Source organism: Triturus cristatus, chromosome 9 (genome assembly GCF_964204655.1).
Source record: "Triturus cristatus chromosome 9, aTriCri1.1, whole genome shotgun sequence".
Lineage (NCBI taxonomy): Eukaryota > Metazoa > Chordata > Amphibia > Caudata > Salamandridae > Triturus > Triturus cristatus.
In genome coordinates, this window is record NC_140592.1 from 683696341 (window position 1) to 683718282 (window position 21942).

Genomic DNA, 21942 nt, shown 5'->3' on the forward strand with positions numbered 1-21942 from the left:
GACAGGCATTTGCCTACATTTCCCACCCTCGTATCCCATGGCATGACAGCCAAAATGAAGGAGATGAGGGAGTTCTGGACCATAAAATGTAGTTGTTCTATCGGTCCTACAACAAAGAGTGATAAGGCATTAAAGTCTATCAGGCATTTAAAGTCAAGTCATTAGTAAGATTGCCTTCCAGTGAATATGTCAGCCTCAGTGAGTCTCACTCTATATAAACTACAAACCACCACATTTGGGAGAGCCACTGCCATTCACTATATTTGGGAAAGAGGCTGCCATCATGGATGGGTGAGATGAGTGGCTAGAAACAATTACAAGTGATAATTTTGGTACAGTTTTTAAAAAATGCAAACCAAAACATCAATAATGTGTTACTATCTCTTCTGATGAAGAACAACTCACTTTACATATTTAGGAAACAAAAACTGGGGGTGGGTTATAAATACATTATTGCGCAATAAGTGTGCTTAAATTCTTTTAATTTTTTCCATTTTCCTAAAGGAAAAAAGAAACAAATATTTCCTTCACATCATGCAAAGCAAAAAAATAAAATACAAAAATAAAACTTAAGCCTCTGCCTGGATAGCTTACAGAGAGCGCATTCATTTTTCAGGGTTCTGATCCCAACTATACACAGACAAGTAGGAAAGAATTCAACAGACACACTCTTTCACCAAGCACCATCGATCAATTGCTATCAACGAGTAGCTAACACCCTATTTTCAAAGTGCCATGGTACCGTGCCTAGCGTACACACACTAGCACTCTTGATTTAGGTAGGAAACATGTTTTTTTTAAATGCTTCTTTTCTATATTTCTCCTGCTTAAAACTTCTTACACTCCAATACAAGTTAATGGGGTGAATAAACTCCCCTGACTTTGTTCTCTAAATCTCCCTCTTAGCTTTTCCTATATGTTAGCATGCATGTTAATGTCAAAAGTATACTCTTAATTCAGATAGCGCTGCTCAGTGAAAAACAAATGTTTGGCTCTGGGTATATTTCCCAGTGCAGGACATCACCCGATATCAGGTCAGACTCTAATATCAGAGTGGAGAGAACAAGAAGGATTGTATTGTAACTGCATTTATATAGCTCTTACTACCCCATACGAGGGCACACTACTCCGGAACCCATAAAGGATTAGTGGTGACAGGGCCGGCTTTAGCGCTGGTGGCGCCCTGTGTGATAATCATTTTTGGTGCCCCACACCCCATGACGGCCTCCTTGGATTCTCTCACTACCACCGGGCAAAAGTGCCACTCACCTCTACAGTCATACCTTATTGCTAAACACAGCGCCCCCCCCCAAACAGGTCAGCGCCCCCTCCACAGGTCAGCGCCCAGTGCGGCCGCACCAGTCGCACTGCCCTAAAGCCGCCCCTGATTGGTGAATTAGTATAGTGAAATATGAAAGTAATTTGAGTGCATTAGATAACGCTTGCTACCCATGATGGGGTGTTGAAGCACTTTTTCGGCGAGTAGCACGCTACTCTGGAACCCATAAAGGATTAGTATGAGAGTTACATATTCATTTTTGTCACTGAACATTACCTTAGATGCTCATTCCAAAGAAAATATCAGGCAGGACGTCCAAGTACAGACCTCAACTGACGTGGAAGCCCTAAGTACATTGGTTTCTAAATCAAGGAACGAACCTGACTCAAAAGGCAAGTGGAGTTCTGACCAAGCGCCAAAAGATCAGTATCAAAAGAGAAAAAAGTAGCCAACGTAACTTTGAGACGATCTAACCTGAACACCAACATCAGCCATGACCTGGATTTGGAAAAGAACTGAAACTCTAGAAATACACGTCATTAGAAAGTCCTCTGGAGCCCGCTTGATTCCTATATGCTGTTGGGGTTCATGATCTCCAGTTTCCCTTGCCCCAGAGCAACTGTGCTAAAGGCCTTTTCATAACTGTATGCCTGATGATCAAAGCACATGCTGGCTTCATCTGATTCAGACAAGTGCACTTTTTGATGTGTTTTTTATCTAGTTGGCATGAGTTTTCATGATCATGATTTGATGTTTTGGTTATATCATTGCAGCTTTCGTGGTATGATCATTTGTGAATTTTGAAAAAGCCGGGTTTAGAATGTGATTACACTCGCTTGAGGTTTGTCTTCTGTACACTGCTCTACCCAGGAATTTAAACTTCTGCACGTTTAATTATGAACAACTGGAATATTACACAGCAGGGTTTCAATTTCCAGAACACAGCAGGGGCTGTAAGCTCAAGAACTGAGAAAAATCATGAGCAAAATCAAAACTTTGGGCGTTTCCTGAAGAGCAATTTTTTCTCTTTAGAAATGTAAATGCCATGGCGAAAAACAGAACCAAGATGAAGCCTGGATGAAATTTTCATTACGCAATTGTAAGCTCGCGTAATTCTCAATTACAGAATTTTGGGTATATCATTCAAATTTCTTTTGTTTGTTATCTTTTTTCCCATAATTTCCTCTCGCAAGAGACTTGGTTGAATAGAAAATGTCTTGCGGGAACTGTAAAACTGATGTGCCTGTCAACATTTTTTGCCAGAACAAACATCCTACCCATGACTACTGTGTGCGAGGCATGCCCCTGCATTCAGTTTTCACCCATGATACTGCACAAGTGCAGTATATGTCGTGCGCATAATTGTTTTGTGAAAATTATTTGGAAAAATGTTATCAATTACGTGTCATGGCTGCCCTAAAAGCTAGAGAACCCAGTATCAAAGGACCACATTAAATACATACAAAAGCTGATAGTGTACAGCTTGAGATGTTGGGAAGTGGAATAATTAGGGCTTCCGGGTCGGACACGTGCTATTGGGTTACCTCTAATATCACTGTGCTATGAAAAATGTCCTGATAAACAAAAACTAATAATATGCACCTAGTTTTGGACTTCTTAAGATATTTTGGCCAATGAATGGCCAGTGATTGCATTGGTCGATAAACCATGGGGGGGGGGGGAGGAGGGGGGTGGTTATTGACGCATTTCTTTATGCAAACTGATATTTTAGCAGGTTTTCCTCTCAGGGATCTAATTTTCTTATGGTCCTCCATCACAAAGAAATACATGCTTGGTTTATTCTTTTCGGCCATGTTGAGCAGCTTCAAGCTGCCACTGTCTGGCCCGCTGATGCCTGAGAGGTTAAGTACATACAGCAGAGCATTTAGTGCATATAGGGCAATTGCAGATCCCCAAACAGACCGTTTTGACGTTTCCAGTTGGAGAAATCTACTAAAGCTAGTCTCCTGTCAGCATGTGCAGCAGCAAACACGCACTCGTACACACACAAACACACAACTCTCCAGTTGATAGTTCAGAACCCTTTCCAAAACACTCAGAAACAACGGCAAGCAGTGACTGGCGAATAAAGCTTTGTGCCGAGCATGCTCAGAGCCACGTTGAAGTGCATTGTCTTCTCCTGCCGCGTCACCATCTCGCTGCTGATGGTTGCGGACAGGCTGCTATGGCTTAATTTGGGATTTTCTGAAGTTACTGTACTTTTGCGCAGATAGTGAGAATTCAGCGCAATCCCAGGTGTGAAAAAATACATTTCAAGAAGTATACTGTTTCACCCAAGTTCACAATATTGGTTAGACTCTGAATGGAATTGCTCTTGCCAGAATATGAGTTACATGATTACTTGCCTGAAAGTTCCTGACAAATCTTGAAATAATTTCATAAAAGTAAAATGAGGTTAAGATGCAATAACGGCTATCAGGTTTAGGCCTGGAGCAGCGATAAAAAAGTAGGTGCGGCCTTCTGGTTCATGGAAAACGTAAGCTGAGCTCCTAAAGGTTTCTCCACTGAAGGCTGAAAATATATGGACGCTTTATTTATATGTAACACTGATTGCCTCCATGGGTAAATCCTTTAACAGATTCACACTGGCTTCAGGAGAATTTTGATGGTGCGAATCTCTGACAAGAATTTCCCATGGTTGAGAGCAGACGCAGTTGTAGGATTAAGAGCTGATATACACTGTCTTTGCAAGCTGCTTCCTACACCGATAGCAAGCTTTGCAGACACAGAATCACTGACATTTCGGTCAACCACCAGCCTTGCACTTTCAGAGAAGGCTTAGGAGGGTGAATTACTCATAACGACTGGAGACATCAACAATAGTGTCATGTGTTAAAAGTTGGCAGTGCCATATATTAATTGAAATCTTACCCCGCTTGCATCAATAACCTACCAATCACAATGGAGTAAGATTTTGCCAGGATCGGGGTGCATTTCAGGCAACAAATTTCAGCTAAAGTGATATGTGCCAAAATTGTGCACTGGTGGAGCGAGCGATCATGTTCTAAATCGTAAGTCACTAAAGTACAAGTGATCGCTGGCCCAACCCTAGCAAACAATGCTATTGCCGCCAGCAGACCTATTTGTATCATGTAGGAGACAGCCATTAGCACACTCAAGGGGACAGAAATATACAAACATTCAAGCCCACAGTAGGCCTCTGACAATGTCCTAACATGACCATTCCCATAGTTTACCCTTTTAAGGAGGCTATAGCGCTGTTAACTCAATATTATACCCATCGATGTTTAAGTTAACCCTTTTGACCTAGTGACTGTCAGCTGGCCAATGACATGGAATCCTACAATGTCATTTTTGGGAAAAGTGGATGGTCCATCTTTACAGCTTATTGAGTTACAAAAAAAGAAGTCTGCCTAACAATACTGATGGCCAACAGCTAAACCTAAACCTAACAAACTAACCACTTATAGCCGACCAAAATTATTCTATTTGTAAACCAAATTCCGATAAGCTATCCACAGGTAGGAAATGGAATGTCAAGCTAGGAACAAAACTAAGCAGTGATGCGTCACTGACCCCCCAAGTAGGGATTCTTTAATATGTACACAAATCTCCCATTTTAGCTACTGTTCCACCAAATGTGAAACTTTACTGCGATTTCAAGTGCATCTTAGAAAGATTAAAATGCATAGACCCTGGTCATCAGATTAATCTGGAAACAGAAGATGAGATTACACTCTCTCTGTAATAATCTCTCAGCATTTCTCTGAGAATGCTCTGAACAAAACGGACACAAATGTGAATGGCGGAGGGGTAAAATATGGGCAAAATTCACTCATTCAATGCACAAAATGTTCTTAAAATGACATTTATGTCCTTAGCTGTTACTCAAAATAAAGGAAGAGGTAATGAGCTCAGATTACAATGTCAGGGTCTCGTGCTTGGAATGTTCAGGCTCGCGACTGTAATGCGATGGACGAAACGCTTTCTTTGTCAGTAGCTTCATGATCCAAGCACAGGTCTTCTAGGTGAGGGTGATGTAGGCAGAGGCCTTTTCCTTCAGTTGTCGCAGGCACAAATGACAGCTCCAGCTCCCTGTAGGAATAAGGTGAAAAAGTAAAAAAGCGTTCCAACACTCACGATTGGTCGGCGCACCTTGGCAGGTGCACGCGCACAATGGGCAAAGATCTATATTGGCTACTGAAAGCAAGACTGTAAGAAATAAAATTTCTTTCGACAGATGCGCTTTTTGGCATATAAGTTGTAAAAGTGATAAAGGTTCCAGCACTGTAAAATTAATATATTTTTAGGAAAAACTCCTTGCTCGTAAAGGTGTAGAATTTGGAGGGCTCATTTCTGCAAATGAGGCAGGTAAATAAATTTGAATGCAAGAGTAGTGATCTTTGACTATAATTTAAGCACCAACTTAAGGTGCTTAAATTATAGGATAAACGGGTGGCCAAGGCAACACAGAGGTGCATATACCTCTAAAATGGAGCTACCGTTTCAGCACTAAAACACTTTAATTCTGACCCTATTGTTTAACGTTATGAAAGCCCATCTTACTAAAGGAAGGAATATAAAACTTAACATTTTCTAAGAGTGGTAACTGAACCAGATACTTGTTCCAGAGTATCTAGTGTTCTGAGAATAGTGCTATTTATAGTAACGCATACATTTGGACTTAAATTAAAATTTCGACCTTAAATGAAAACAGGACCAAAAGGGAACATTCAATAATTCCAGAATAGGTTGAATAATACTACATTGGGTTGAGAATAACGACCTACAATAATATCACGCCAAGTACATCGATTGCTACTACAGGGTCATGGTGAGCACAATATTACTATTTTTACCTACACATTATCTACCTAATCTTGTTACCAATTATACTATTGCATAGCAGTTACCCATGCCCCCTTTATCTCCACCTATTCACTCTTTCTTACCATCTGCAATTCATTTTGATTTCCCAGCTTGCATCATGCTTGGGTGTGCGTGCGCGTGCTGGTTCACACAGGCACATACGCGCGCGCCCCCACACACATTTTGAAGGGAAAACCAGCCAACCGCTTGCCCTTTACACCAGCCTACTACCGGAAATAAATAAGATGGCAAAGGAAGAAGCTGGGCTGGAGTCCACGGGATAAAATATCAGCCGGCGCTTGCAGCGTTCAGCTATGGAGTGCTGGAGTGTTATGAATAGATAAATCATTTTTTATGATGTGCAAATTTCTCTTAAGATGACATCTTTTAAGACTAGCTTGTGTTTTACTGGAGTCTATTAACCTCGCACAGTTTCAACTCACCCACGCTGAGAAACCAGATTTTTTTTTTCCTTTTTAGACAAGAGACTGAGCCGATTATAAAGGCGGAAGGAGAAGAAGAGGGCTCACTGAAAAGAGGCATTTAATCTCCAAAGCCTGAGGGGATAGGAGGAGTCTTGCTTTTGTGTGTAAAACATATCTACATGTCCAGTTGTAACCAACATACACCATTAATGAGGAGAGATCTGTCTGATGGGCAGATATATACCCAGATATGGGTAGCTCTCCTCTAGCCACTATCTAGATTAGGAAGTTGTTAGACGGACCGGGAGGGTCGGCTGAGGACAAGGGGAGAGGTCTCCGGGGAGAGCCGTCTCCAGCGATCGTACAGACAAGTAACTTCCCCCCCACAGATATACACCACACAAGGATAGGATTTAACGTTCTTTATAAGCGATTTCTTAAGGTACGATGGAATGGTACAAGGAGGTCTGGACTCAGGGGTCCCCTCGATTCTAGTCTCTTGGTTTGGGAAAGGGGGTAGCGGGACAGTCTGGTTACCAATCTGGTAGCTGAGATGGTATGATGGATAGCTCACAATCCTCGAGCTCGATGTTCTAGCTTTGGACGGGCCGCGGCAGCGCCAGCAGGTCCCGGTGAAGATGGTCGTTACACGGTCCGCGGCAGCGCCAGCAGGTCCCGATGAAGGTGGTCGTTACACGGTCTGCGGCAGCGCCAGCAGGTCCCGATGAAGGTGGTCGTTACAACGGTCCGCGGCAGCGCCAGCAGGTCCCGAAGAGGTTGGAGGATGCAGAAGGCCGCGGCAGCGCCAGCAGTTAGGACGATAGTTCACAAGGCAGGGCTACGGCAGCGCCGGTAGTCCGTCAAGGCTGAGTTCGTCTCGGTGTCTCTCGACTCCAGGATACAACTGCCTTCCTGCTCTGGAGCTGCCCTAGTTATAGGTCTGGCGCCCTTTGATGTCCGGACCCTCGCGCTTGGAGGTCGGAAGGTCCGGGATGAGGGAGTCCAGACACCCAGCAGGGGGGTGGAGCCAGCACCCGGGGGAGCTGGAGGGCGATCGGCACCTGGCGGGGGAGAGCCATCGACATTTCTTTCTCCCATTGACCTGCCAAGTGGTCCGTTCACCTCCTGGGTGGATGGTGGTGCCGGGATGTCGGGGCCTGGCCAGGCCCAGGGTTAGGGTCGAGCTGAGGCCACGCGGCCTCGTGGTGCAGTGTCCAAGATGGCGGCTGGTCCGGCCGGGGGAGCCGGTAGTGGTTCGGCCCCATGATACATGGATGTCTGGGGGCAGGAGTTCCGTCGGGAGACGGGGTGCGGGTTGCTCTTGTGGGTAACACCTGGGGGTCCGGGGCTTGGGCCCTGTCATGCGGGGAGGGAGCAAGCCCTTCATGTGGCCTGTCCAACATGCGTCCCCCCCAGCTGAAGGCGGGGAGAGTCACCCATCCTCTTGGGGACTCTCCTCGTCGAGGCGGAAAAAGCGTGACAGGCCATCTGCGTTGGCGTGGTCTTGGCCCGGTCGATGTTCCACAGTGAAGTCCATCCCCTGCAGGGAGATGGACCAGCGCAATAGTTTTGGGTTTTCCCCCCGCATCTGCATTAGCCACTGCAGGGGTCGATGATCGGTTTGCACCCGGAAGTGGGTACCGAAGAGATAGGGCCGGAGCTTTTTGAGGGCCCACACCACTGCGAAGGCCTCCCTCTCGATTGTGCTCCAGCGCTGTTCTCGGGCCAGGAGGCGTCTGCTGATGAAGGCCACCGGCTGGTCAAGACCCTCGGGGTTCAGCTGGGAGAGAACCGCCCCGATGCCGTGGTCGGAGGCGTCCGTTTGCACAATGAATTCCCAACTGTAATCGGGGGCCTGGAGCACAGGGGCAGTGTACAGGGCGGCTTTCAGCTTCTCGAAGGCCGCTTGACAGTCGGGGGTCCAGTTAATCTTCCTCGGGTGGTTTTTGGACGTGAGACCCGTGAGGGGCCCCACAATGCTGCCATAGTCCCTCACGAACCGCCGGTAGTAGCCGGTGAGTCCCAAGAAGGCTCGGACCTCGGTCTGCGTGACTGGGGGTTGCCAGGACTGGATGGCAGCGATTTTGAGTTGCAGAGGGGCCACCAGACCGCTTCCCACCTGGTGTCCGAGGTAGGTCACGGATCCCTGACCAATTTGGCACTTGCCGGCCTTGATTGTGAGGCCGGCCCGCTGGAGGGCCTGCAGGACCTCTCGGAGGTGGTGGAGGTGGTCGGACCAGTGGCGGCTGTACACAGCGATATCGTCCAGGTAGGCGGCGCTGAACTCTTCGAGCCCCGCCAAGACCTGGTTCACTAGTCGCTGAAAAGTAGCTGGGGCATTCTTCATGCCGAAGGGCATGACCTTGAAGTGGTAGTGGCCATCGGGGGTAGAAAAGGCGGACCGTTCTTGGGCTCGGGGTGTGAGACCGATCTGCCAGTAGCCCGCTGTCAGGTCGAAGATGCTGAGGTAGCGGGCAGCCCCCATGCGGTCGATCAATTCATCCGCTCGGGGGATGGGATGAGCGTCGGTCCTGGTGACAGCATTCAAGCCCCGATAGTCGACGCAGAATCGGAGTTCAGGAGTGGTGCCGGGGGCAGCAGCTTTGGGGACCAGCACGACCGGGCTGGCCCAGGGGCTGTCCGAGGGCTCGATGACCCAGAGCGTGAGCATCTTGGACACTTCCTCCTGGATGCAGGCCCGCACCCGATCTGGTACGCGGTATGCCCGGTGTCTGATAGGGGGACTGTCCCCAGTGTCCACGTCGTGCAAGCACCAGGGGGTGACCCCTGGGGTGAGGGAAAACAAAGTAGCAAACTGCAGCAGGAGGTCCCGGCAGCCTTGGCGCTGCTCTGGGGTGAGGGCCTCGGAGAGCCGGACCCCGTCCACGGAACCATCTTTCTCCTGAGTCTTCAGGAGATCAGGGAGAGGCTCGGAGTCTTCTTCCGCCCCACTGTCTGTAGCCATCAGGAGGCTGAGTTCCGAGCGCACAAAGTGGGGTTTGGGTCTGTTGGTGTGGAGGACCCGGAGGGGGTTCCGGGGAGACTCCATATCGATGAGATAGGTGACGGGGCTCTTGCGTTCGACCACTTTGAAGGGCCCCGTCCACTTGTCCTGCAAGGCACATGGTTCGGTGGGGGACATCACCCACACTTGTTGACCAGGTTCGAATTCGACGGAGGAGGCATTTTGATCGTACCATTTTTTCATGTCCTCCTGACTGGCCTCAAGATTCGCTTTTGCCATTTCCCTGAATCGCCGGGTCTGATTGCGTAGTGCCAGGAGGTACTTGAAGACGTCTGGAAGGGTCTTTAGGGGGGCCATCTCCCAACCTTCTTTGACTAGGCTGAGGGGCCCTCGCACAGGGTGCCCGTACAAGAGTTTGAAAGGGCTAAAACCGAGGGACTTCTGGGGAACTTCTCGATAGGCGAAGAGGAGGCACGGAAGTAGTACATCCCACTGGCGACGGAGGGGCTCTTCCAATCCCCCAATCATTCCCTTGAGCGTGCGGTTGAATCGCTCAACTAGTCCGTTTCCTTGAGGATGATAGGGGGTCGTGAATCGGTAGGTGACCCCGCACTGTTGCCAGAGGGACTTCATATATTTCGAAATAAAGTTTGTGCCTCGGTCGCTGACGACTTCTCGGGGGAAGCCCACCCGGGAGAAGATCCCCATTAAGGCCCGGCCGACCACCGGAGCTGTTACAGTTCGCAGGGGCACAGCCTCGGGGTAGCGGGTGGCGTGGTCCACCAGTACCAGGATGAACCGATGTCCTTGTGCTGTGCGGGGGTCCAGGGGCCCCACAATGTCTATTCCCACCCTCTCGAACGGGGTGGTGACAACTGGGAAGGGTTGCAGAGGTGCTTTGAGCTTGCGGCCGCTCTTCCCGCTGGCCTGGCACGTGGGGCAGGACCGGCAGTGGTTGAGGACGTCGTTTCGCATCCTCGGCCAGAAAAAGTGGGTCACCAGGCGACTGTAGGTTTTGTCCTGGCCCAGGTGTCCAGCCAGAGGGACATGGTGGGCCAAATTTAACAGGAAGTCTCTGAAACGGAGGGGCACCACCAGCACTCGACTGGCCCCTAACTCCGCGATTCTCTGTTCACTGTATAACAGGTCGTTATCCCAATAGACCCAATGGGCTCCGGTGGTGTCCCCTGCGCTCTGGGCGATGGCTTGCTGGCGGAGTCCCTCGAGGGAGGGACAGGTCTTCTGCTCTTGGCGGAACTGTTCCTGGGTGGGCCCCCCTTCTTGACGCCACTGAGCCAGGTCGGGAAGGTCCTGGGGCTGGGCGACCCCTTCGGGGGTTTGCTCTGGGGGGTCGGTATAGTCGGTGTCCTCTACTGGAGCGATCGGGGGAGGAGGTGCAGGCCATTCTGGTTCTTCTGGTCGGGGGATGGCACGGGCGGCCATGGACCGGATGGTTACGCACGCCCAGTCCGGGAGGCCCAGCATCCCCAGGTGCTCTCTTCTTTCGACGGCGGCCCACGGGGAACTCTCAAGATCATTCCCCAGGAGACAGTCCACGGGGGCATCATCCCGGACCGTCACCTTCAACATGCCGGAGACCCCTCCCCATTCGAAGGGGACGCAGGCCATCCGACATAGAAACTGCTCTGGTTTTACCAGGTGACAGCGGACGGCCGTCACACTGGCCCCTGTGTCACGTAGGGCTTCGGCCCGGCGCCCATTAATGTTCACCCACTGGCTATATTTTCTGGTGTTGGCGGGTAGGGGGGCCCGCGGGACCATGTCTTTTCCCCCTAGGCACGCTAGAACCATGGCGGCCGGTTCCCACTCTTGTTGTGCCTGCTCGTATTCTTCTTGTTCTTCGGAGATTTGTTCTCCCCCCAGGGCGGCGGCAGCTACCTGGCGGGGTTTTGGAGTTTGGTTCTGTGGACAGTTCGGGTCATTGGTGTAGTGGCCGACTCGCTGGCATCGGTGACACGTGACGTTGGCTCGGAACCCCGGGCGCATCGGGGGGCGGGGTGCTGGCAGCGGGAGCGGCCGGGACGGTGTCTCTCCCTCGCCCCTGGCCTCCTCCTCCTCCTCGGGGACGGTGCTGACCTTGGTTGTTCCGGTTCTGCTCGTGTGGCCCTCTCCGGCCCACTCGGGTGCTTTCCCACCGGTCAGCTTCGGCGGCGAGTTGCCGTGGGTCAGTCAATTTACTGTCGAGGAGGTGCTGCCTGAGCTCGACGAAGCAGTTGTTAGAGAGGTGCTCCCACACCATGAGGTTAAAAAGTTGCTCGTAGGTCGTTACGTGGCTTCCCTTGATCCAACCCTCGAAGGCTCGGCTGAAATAGTTGACATATTCCACCCAAGTTGTACCCGGGATCCGGGTGCAGTCCCGAAACCTCTGGCGGTACATTTCGGGTGTGAGCCCATATCGGGTGAGGAGGGCAGCCTTCATGTGGTCATAGGATGACATCTGATGGTCTGGGAGCTGTAGCAGGGCATCGCGGCCTTCGTTGACGAACCTCCCCCATAGGCCGGCTCCCCAGTCACTTCGATCGATCCGGTGGGAGGTCATGGCGATCTCGTAGGCCTTGAACCACTGTTGTATGTCGTCCTCTCGGACATACTCTCGGACGACATCCTTGGGGATGTGGACTTTCTTTTCTGTCGATCCTGGGGTGCGCGGTCGCTCGGGCACCTCCGGTTCTTTGTTCTGCTTCCGTAGTTCTATTTCTGCCAGTTGGCGCTCGTGTTCGTATGCTAATCTTTTTTCTTCGAGCTCTCTCTGCCTCTGTTTTTCTTCCCGTTCTTCTCGGAGCCGCAGATGTTCTAGGTTCAGTTTTTGCTCGGCTAATTTTAGTTCGCCGTCCATTTTGAGCCGTGCCATTTCTAACTCATGTAGTCTGTTTTTTCTCTTTCTTGGATCTCTTCCTGTGAGAGGCCCGTTCCTCGCTCCTCGGGAGCCGTGGCGTTCCTCTCTGATGCTGCACCGTTTCGGTCTGGGGATCTGGCGACCCCGGTTTCTGCCCACGACTCAATGGCGTGCTTAAAATCGTCTTTGGTACTCAGGCCGGTGGTAGCAATGCCTAGTTCCATGCAGAATTGTTTCAATTCACGATGGCTGTACTCTTCCAATTTATCCATCTGGAATTTCTCGGTGGATCCGCTCTCTTTGGTTGACATTGTGGTTTTGTCGTGGGGTGAGCTACTCTCTGTACGATTACGCGTTGATTCGGATCGCGCCGCTGGCCACCAATGTTAGACGGACCGGGAGGGTCGGCCGAGGACAAGGGGAGAGGTCTCCGGGGAGAGCCGTCTCCAGCGATCGTACAGACGAGTAACTTCCCCCCCACAGATATACACCACACAAGGATAGGATTTAACGTTCTTTATAAGCGATTTCTTAAGGTACGATGGAATGGTACAAGGAGGTCTGGACTCAGGGGTCCCCTCGATTCTAGTCTCTTGGTTTGGGAAAGGGGGTAGCGGGACAGTCTGGTTACCAATCTGGTAGCTGAGATGGTATGATGGATAGCTCACAATCCTCGAGCTCGATGTTCTAGCTTTGGACGGGCCGCGGCAGCGCCAGCAGGTCCCGGTGAAGATGGTCGTTACACGGTCCGCGGCAGCGCCAGCAGGTCCCGATGAAGGTCGTCGTTACACGGTCTGCGGCAGCGCCAGCAGGTCCCGATGAAGGTGGTCGTTACACGGTCCGCGGCAGCGCCAGCAGGTCCCGATGAAGGTGGTCGTTACAACGGTCCGCGGCAGCGCCAGCAGGTCCCGAAGAGGTTGGAGGATGCAGAAGGCCGCGGCAGCGCCAGCAGGCAGGACGATAGTTCACAAGGCAGGGCTACGGCAGCGCCGGTAGTCCGTCAAGGCTGAGTTCGTCTCGGTGTCTCTCGACTCCAGGATACAACTGCCTTCCTGCTCTGGAGCTGCCCTAGTTATAGGTCTGGCGCCCTTTGATGTCCGGACCCTCGCGCTTGGAGGTCGGAAGGTCCGGGATGAGGGAGTCCAGACACCCAGCAGGGGGGTGGAGCCAGCGCCCGGGGGAGCTGGAGGGCGATCGGCACCTGGCGGGGGAGAGCCATCGACATTTCTTTCTCCCATTGACCTGCCAAGTGGTCCGTTCACCTCCTGGGTGGATGGTGGTGCCGGGATGTCGGGGCCTGGCCAGGCCCAGGGTTAGGGTCGAGCTGAGGCCACGCGGCCTCGTGGTGCAGTGTCCAAGATGGCGGCTGGTCCGGCCGGGGGAGCCGGTAGTGGTTCGGCCCCATGATACATGGATGTCCGGGGGCAGGAGTTCCGTCGGGAGACGGGGTGCGGGTTGCTCTTGTGGGTAACACCTGGGGGTCCGGGGCTTGGGCCCTGTCATGCGGGGAGGGAGCAAGCCCTTCATGTGGCCTGTCCAACAGAAGTTTTGTTCCGGACCCCTTAATCACAACACAGGCGTATAGTGGCAATGAAGGAGGCTGCTTTTTTCAGGCACATGTGCCATGTCTGACAGTCAGAATGATGAACTTCCTGGGCATTATTGCATACTAAACTGTCTGCTTTGCACTGAAGATTACAGGTGTGCTGGTGCATTGATGGGCATTACAGCTTCTATATATTGACAAAGATGACAGCTGATTAATAAACTTATATCTAACATCAAGAATCCTATGTGGGGAACCTAGAGAGGGAAAAAGCTGTCACAAGAGAATGACCGAACAAAACACATATCTCTCCAATGGAGCTATTTTGACTCAGCTGATACTGGGTCCAGAATCATTGGTACCCCTCAGAAACAACTCAGGGATCACAGGATGAGTTCTGTCAAGCAAAAGAACAAGTTACTTACCATCGACAACACTCTTTCTGGTAGAGACTTTCTCGAAACACAAATTCCTCAAGTTTGTAATATACCCCGGGCGTCAGACTGGATATGAAAACTCTTCCAAAAGTACCTCTAGTAGGTGGTGCTGTGCGGCTCCACACTGACGTTGTTCCGCTACAGAAATACCATTCGGAGCCTATAGAGGTGCTACTCCCATGTGCTGGTGTTAGCTGTTTTCAAAGCTGTCCTGGCTCCCAGGCACATAGCCCTAATATCAGTGTGAAGATTCCTAGACTTAGGATCTTATTAATGGATAGAGTACAAGTCACAGAATGGGAATGATTGGAGGGTAGTGTGGAATCTGTGGTTAGACAGAGACTCTACCAGAAAGAGTGTTACCGAAGGTAAGTAACTTGTTCTTGTTATCAAGCCGTCTAACCGCAGATTCCTCACCTTTTCAATAGATACCAAAACAATAAATATTTTGAGCTGGGTCTGTGAATGGACTCAAGCAAAATGTCCTATAGGACCGTGCAGCCGAAATGCCCCTTTCAGTGAATCTATCAGTTGTGCATCTTGAATGTATGGAGTGACACCCACATAGCTTCCTGGCAGATATCCAGAACAGAAACTCAGCATGTCAACACAGCGGCAGCAGCTTTTGCACTGGTGGAATGAGCTTGTAGTCCTTCTAGCCATTGGGTAGCAGAGCTTAATGCAGAGCACGATCCAGAGGGAGATGGTCCACTTCTGCTCTGCCTTGCCTTCTTTTGCTCCAGCGAACCCCTAAAGAGCTGATCGTACACTCGGTATTCTCTGGCATAATGGACATAAAAGATTAGGGCTCTTTTGGGGTCCAAGCGATAGAGTCTCTGCTCCTTCTTCAAGGGGTGAAGCAGAGCATAGAATACTAGCAGGGTAATGGTTTGACCTACATGGATAAGCGCTACAACTCTGCAGAACCAGTTTCTCTGAGAAGAGGGTGGTGTACTGTGTGTTGACACCAAGAGCTTGAAGAGCAACTACATGCCATCCGATGTTATGGCAACATGGAACTCTATCTTGAGAGTGGGAAGATGTAAGGGACAGCTGCGAAGCAGCTCAAAGGGAGTAAACATCAGGAATGTAAGGATTAAGTTAAGATCCCACTGTAGCATGACAAAGGGAGAGGGAGGAAACAGATGTTGTAGGTCTTCCAAAAACACATCACAACCAGTGGTTTTATTAATGAGGGATGATCCACCAACTGCAAAAAGGCAGAAAGAGCAGAAAAATACTCTTTAACTGTGCCCAGAGCAAAACCTTGCCAGGTGAGGGACAAAACAGACAACAAAATGCCAAATAACTTTGCTTGGAGAAGGTCTATCTGCCACGTGCTGCACCAAACCCCTAATTTGTCCCAATGACAGCCGTATGCAAGTTTGTGGAGGGATGCCTGTCTGCCAAGATGACATCAACCACAACCAGAGAAAGGTTCAAGATGTTCATCTGTCGCCGCTCAACCTCCAAGCATGAAGGTAGAGTTTGCGAAGTTCCGGGTGCCGAACCCCTCTCTGTTGCTGCAACAGATCCTCCCGGAGAGGCAGCCTGATTCAGCTTTCCTGCAGTATCAGGATCATGTTAGAATGTGCGCCAAACAAAGAATGCAATGTGTGAGATCTTCTTTGTGGAGTGGGATGTCAAGCACAGGTTGTGGTTCGTTGGAAACCAGGCACAGCCTTGATTACAGTCACAGCGATGCCCACACAGAGTCGGAGATCTCAATAGGCGCCCTATAATCTGATGGCGATGGAGTCGGCATCAGTGTCGATGCTCCAGGAACATGTGTGGATTGTGGAGCCGGAAGCAAATTCCGTACAGGAGGAGGGGAAAGCCCAGTTTGGGTATTGGAGGCTCCAACTGGCGCCGATGATGAACCCGCTGGTAGAATCCCAGATGGAGGGCCTCTGTTCTCTTTGAGGTCAGCAGGTGCACCGGAGGGAGTAGTAAAGCATCCGAAGAGTCAGAGCATGCCTCTCTGAACTTTTGGATCTGTTTCACTGTCGTACACAGCCCTAGATACTCGGGTTGTGAGGGGACAATTTAAGGGACGGGCTCCGAAGCTGGGCGAGATTGATAAGAATAGTGACACCATTGCACCTTCTTAGGAATATGAAAGTGGCAGAAAGGGGCCGAGAGCTGCTTCGACTTTTTAATGTTTTTTCTTTGACTTACCTGAAGATTTGGAGTGTGACAATGAACAACCTCGGGATTGACTCCTGAGACTTGTGGATGGGGAACGGTACTGAGAGCAACCTTTGCACCTGAACCAATCTCGATGTGGAGTCATCAGGTGCCTGGCGACGTAAAGTTTCACCTCAAAGTACACAATATTGCCTTCGGGTTCATCCACACACAGTTATTACAGGCCCCGGCACCACAGGTAAAATTGATGAGGAACTGTCACAGACAGTTGCTTGCAACAATCCTTAGGGGTTTCACAGCCTGTCGTCTTGGGAGGTGCCAATTCCCTTGTACACTGTCATTTTTGCAGGTTAATGAGGTATCAACGAGACAAGAGGTGCTCCGGATCCACGTCTGGTGGCACAGACATAAAGGAACTGACGTCAACATGCAGGAGTGGCACCTATATAGGCACTGCATGTGAATTCCGGAGCAGAACGGCTTCACACTACATTTCAAAGTGTCCCTGGTTTCTTCAGGTCTGTGTATTATTAAGGATCACTTTGGACAATATTGCACCTTTATAATGCTGTTCAGACCTGTAATTTCAAAACATGCCCCCTATGTCAAATGTAGGTAGTGAATTGCTCCTGGCAGATTGCTAAAGGGGTCTTTCTATTTTTAGTTCAACCTATTTCGTTCTAATGTTTCATTCTTCCAACTTTGAGAGGAAGCTCTGCAGACTGGCTGACAAAAAGACTCTGACAGCTTTATCGTGACCGCCAGCTGTACATATTCCCATGAATCTAGATGTGCTTGTATATCGAAATATCGTCCCACATATAATATTAGACATATTTAAGATGATTAAAACACCCATGAAGGCTTTGTATGGTCCCTCTTACCACATTCGTTCATCTGGTCTGACTCACACATCATGAAAGACAGAGCACACGCAGTAAGCTTATTGCCAGCACTTAGAGGAGGCTGGGTGGGAGATGTATGCATTAAACTCAGCAGATTTGGGAGTTGTGTCTAGTACAGATCCTGAGACTAGGAGTAGATGCTGAATCAAATAACAAACAGTAAAGGATCTCAGAGCTGTGTAGAAAATTAAGTGGGTGGAGAATGTCTTGTTGCAAATAAATGGTAGCCTGACAACTCAATTATCTCCCAGGAACTCTGCAACAGTTACTTCAATGCCCCAGAGGAGAAGCAACTATCAATGACCCTGCATATGTGGTGTGAGAGTTTAGAATTCCAATGAGTGAGGAAGTTTGGGGCAGAATTAATAAAAGTTATCCTTGTGGTCTTCTGCTGAACATTCTTATCACTAGATCAGGAAATGCAAACGCAAAGACTGTGCGCCAGTTACAATTCAGAACCTTTACATGTGTTGGTGATCCTCTGTCCTGTCCTATACAAGTCAATTTGGCCTTAAGTTCAATATTGCACAGCACCAATATGCACATTAATATGCATACCGCAAGAGGGGAAAAAGCAACACAAATTAGTTGATTGTTTTGCTCATTGTTTTTATGTCACAAAGGTCTTGATTTCAAGTGTTGCAGAGCTAGCAGTGATAATTATCAAACCTGCTAAAATCCGGTGCCGCAGGGTTCAGAATTTAGCTGGAACAATAATTATTCCTTCAAAATGGCGCATTATATGCAGGTTTTGGTGCTTTAAACAACATGGAATTTTAGGTTTGAATACATTTTTAATAACCTTTTAGTACCATGTTCCACCTTCCATAGAGTATCATAAGTATGTGTAGTCACCACTACTGTGAACAACTGGTAATCCCTGAATAACTGTCCTCTCCCATCCACAAGCTGTCTACTCTGCTCCGCCTGTCCCTTTAGAGAGTTGCGTCACTGTGCTAACCATAAATTGGGTTTCTTAAGGTCCATTGTCGGCCTCGTCTCAGCCCTGCAAGTCTCTATGGAGCTGGTAGACTGTGGTGTGATAGTCCTCAAGCCTGCAGGAAGGAAGAAGCTTCAGGATTTGGAGGCGTTTTGGACACAGTTCCATATAATCTCTGCTGAAGTAGTCTAGAAGACGCCCCCATTGTTTAGCAAATGTTTTCTCCTCCCCCTGCACCGGCCGGCCTTGAAAGCTTTTCCATGCTGAGAATCCACCACAGTCTTTCAATCCATTTGTGCTCAGATGGCAGGGTCAGATTCCCCCAGAGACTCAAGATGCTTTGTTTAGCTGCCAGCAGAAGGTGGGAGATCATTTTAACTATGGCTAAGTCAGAACCTGTGATGTGCTCTATTATAGACAGTATGGAGTTTCAGAAGGGTTGTATCATGGGGCATGACCAGAGTAAATGTGTGATAGATCCCTCCTCCCTGCAGCCCCTACAGCAGCCCCTCCTGCAGAGAGGGATGTGTCCTCCCTTCATTGTGGCCAGGCAAGCTGGGGTGTAGAGCCACCGATATAGTATCTTAAAGATGGTTTCCTTTCCTCCCGAGTGTGATGCATGGTTGGCTGTCTAAATCGGGGATTTTTGCCCATTGGTCAAGGACTACTGTGGTATCCAATTCCTTTTCCCAGGCATGCTGGTAGGTCTGTGTAGTGGGGATTCATGTAGTGTGTAGCATGTTTTTTTATGCTTGAAATTGCATGTTCATCGTGCTTGCAATGTAGGAGGTACTTTCAAAAGGTGTTAGATTCTAAGGTATGGTAGCCTGTGGCACAGTTGCAAGTAGCCATAACTTTCGATTTCTGTGAGGTGGAACTCCATAAGTTTACGAAGGATTTGATTGATCCTTGTGATAACGTGTCTCTCAATGTTTTGCAACGACGCTTCTGCCACTTGCCATTGGGGGCGCTAGTCAGTCTCGGAATAAATTTGGAGTTACCCCACATGGGTGTGAATGGGGAGGGGAATGTGGTCAGGCCCCACTTCATCCCCACTCTGTCCCATACCTCTAAAGTAGCTCTTGTGATGGGGGGATATATTGAGCGTTTTAGTTCATTCGGATCTGGGTCGCCAGGGGATTTCCAATAGGGGACCCGCAGTCATCGTTTGGTCTATCATGCACCAACCTCTCTCTGTTTCTTGGAGCGTCCAGTGGATGGAATAGCATAGGTGGATCGCCGCGTAATAACTGGTCGTGTTGGGGATCCCCAATCCTTCCAATTGAGGGTGTAGTGAGCCCTACTTTTGGCTGATTCGCTCTGCCCTGCCATATGAAATTGGCCTAGGTCATTTGAGGCCAGCTATGTATTTCCTTGATATTCGGAAAGTTAGAGTCAAGTCTTAGAATTTTAATTTCAGCACATTTTGCACTGGTTATTATCTGCAGGATTTAATCTGGCATACTTGTACATACGGTGAAAGAGTATGTGAATGTAAGCTGCAAGTTCCAGTCTGCTACAGCCACTGAGCATTTACTGCTTTCATAAGATGCATTCCAATGCCAAAATCCTTATTGCTGCCACAAAGTGCTTAAGTGAATATTTTCCCTAGTGATTACTATGTACTTGTGACACAAAGGCGAATGCTTGCTGTGACAAAGGTATCCTTTAGATTGTTTTCTATCTTATCCATTTGGGTCCTGCTATGGACACAGAGCATCTGATGGCTTTCTCTTCTAGTGACTTTAGTAGTGCTGTGGACCACAAGATCCAAAAGTCTGTCAAGCTGGTGTAGGAAGGTTGTCATCTGCTTAGCAAGCTCTTCAGGCTTCAGAGAAACCGCTGTACCGGCAGCTGCTCTGAAGGCTTAGCGATTTCTCTAAATATGATGGGGGGGGAGGGGCCTCCACTGGAAATGAAAGTAATAGTCTTCGCTGACCTGGTAATCTGCATTGCCTCTGGGTCATATCCTAGGGTCAAATAGACAACCCTCATTTTATATTCCTGGGCATACTATGGTTATTTATGCTTTATACATGGTCAACCATAGATGACCAGGATTATCCCAGCCTAATTTACTGTTAAAAAGACGTTTAAACCAGGGTCCATTTTGAAGGGAAGCCCATGCATTACGTTGATGGAGTTTTCAGAGTCACAGTTTGGGGTGGTAGCTTGACCCCTTCACATAGTGCAGAACAATTGTAGCCATTTGGGGATACACTACTCTCAAGAGATGGTAAGATCCAAACCTTTGGGATGGTCCACCATGTGTCTGGGACATGCAAATATTAAAATCAAACTAAATAAATATATTGACTGAGGCCACCAATCCCAAAACTCTGGAATAGAAGGCCCTGCTCACCTGGATGAGCAGACCTTTACTTTTAAATAGGTGCATCAGTTCCTGAGGTGAGGCTGATCCAAATAGCCACTGAGGGCATCATATAGCATCTGACACTACAGCAGTCTGGTGGACAGATGCAATGGGCATTAAGTAAGCACTGCAAAACTAAACTGTTGTTTTCACTTCCCATGCATAAACAATTCCCAAGAGATAAGGTTCCAGTTTGCAACTAAACAGAATCATTTGTGTGTGTTCCTTAATCTAGGACCTTGGAGAATCGCCAGAGAAAGAGGTGTAACTTACCTTCAGGAGGTTCAGACATTGGAGGGCTCAAGCAGTACATGTGGTATCCTCGGTCGCAGTCATCACAGAACAGCAATTGGTCCTATCAAAAAAATAGAGGAAAACCATAAACCAGTTCCCTGTTTTGGTTTCCTCAATCTTGTCCCTTCTATGTTTAAATAATTAATACACTGACTCTTGGTACATTTGCTCTATCTCTATTGCTGCTGGTTTTGTCGATTCTCCTTACAACTCTGCAACCCAATTAACCAAAGCATTTGCCAATCCCACGGTATATAATTTGCTTCTCTCGCTCTCTGTGTTTGTGTTGTTTAGTATCCTGCTTTATTCAGATTTGGTGGCTGATCTGTTTCATTTCAATACATAAAGACATGTATTTGTTTGCACTTATTTACTTACTGTAGCATTTACTTTGCTGTGCACATCAAAAATTATTTAAACAAAGGTAATCCTCTTTAAACTGTGTTGCCTTAATCATAAAGCCTTAACTGGTAGTGGCTATGCTTATTTAGGTACCAAACTTAGACACTACTGCCTGCCTAGATTTTTGAGATCAAGTGATAAAGCAATGTGAATCATTCCGCGTGTCAAGAGGGCCCATTTGGGCGACAGGTGCTTTTCCTATTTGGCTCCTTTACATTGGAACAAGCTGCCACACTATATTAGGATCTGTACGGATCATTTTTATTTTAGGAGATGACTTAAGACAATTTTGTTTTTTAGCTGCGTACGCTGCCCTGTCACCTGGTCGCGCCGAGATACCCTTTGGGGTGATTCGAGAGTGTTAAAATGGCATTAACATAACATAACTGTACATATAAAAATAGCAGTGGATACGCCATTCTTCGAGAATGTGCATGCACTTTGCATAACACTTATTTTGATCTGACCATATTGTTCTGTTTTTTGGACATCTGTGTCCCTAGCTTGAGAAAGGCATCT

General features: G+C 48.6%; 1 protein-coding gene across 3 annotated transcripts in view; it reads right to left on the reverse strand.

Moving 5' to 3' along the window:
* Positions 1–461: 461 nt before the first annotated feature.
* DPF1 (double PHD fingers 1) overlaps positions 462–21942 on the reverse strand; it is a 504909-nt gene continuing 483428 nt past the window's right edge. For all 3 annotated transcript variants that reach the window (XM_085625765.1, XM_085625764.1, XM_085625763.1), the window contains exons 10-11: positions 21001–21082; positions 462–5356 (exon numbers count right to left, since the gene is read on the reverse strand). In XM_085625765.1, the coding sequence (XP_085481891.1) occupies positions 5286–5356; positions 21001–21082 (153 nt within the window). In that variant the 3' untranslated portion in view covers positions 462–5285. The remainder of the gene's footprint in view (positions 5357–21000; positions 21083–21942) is intronic.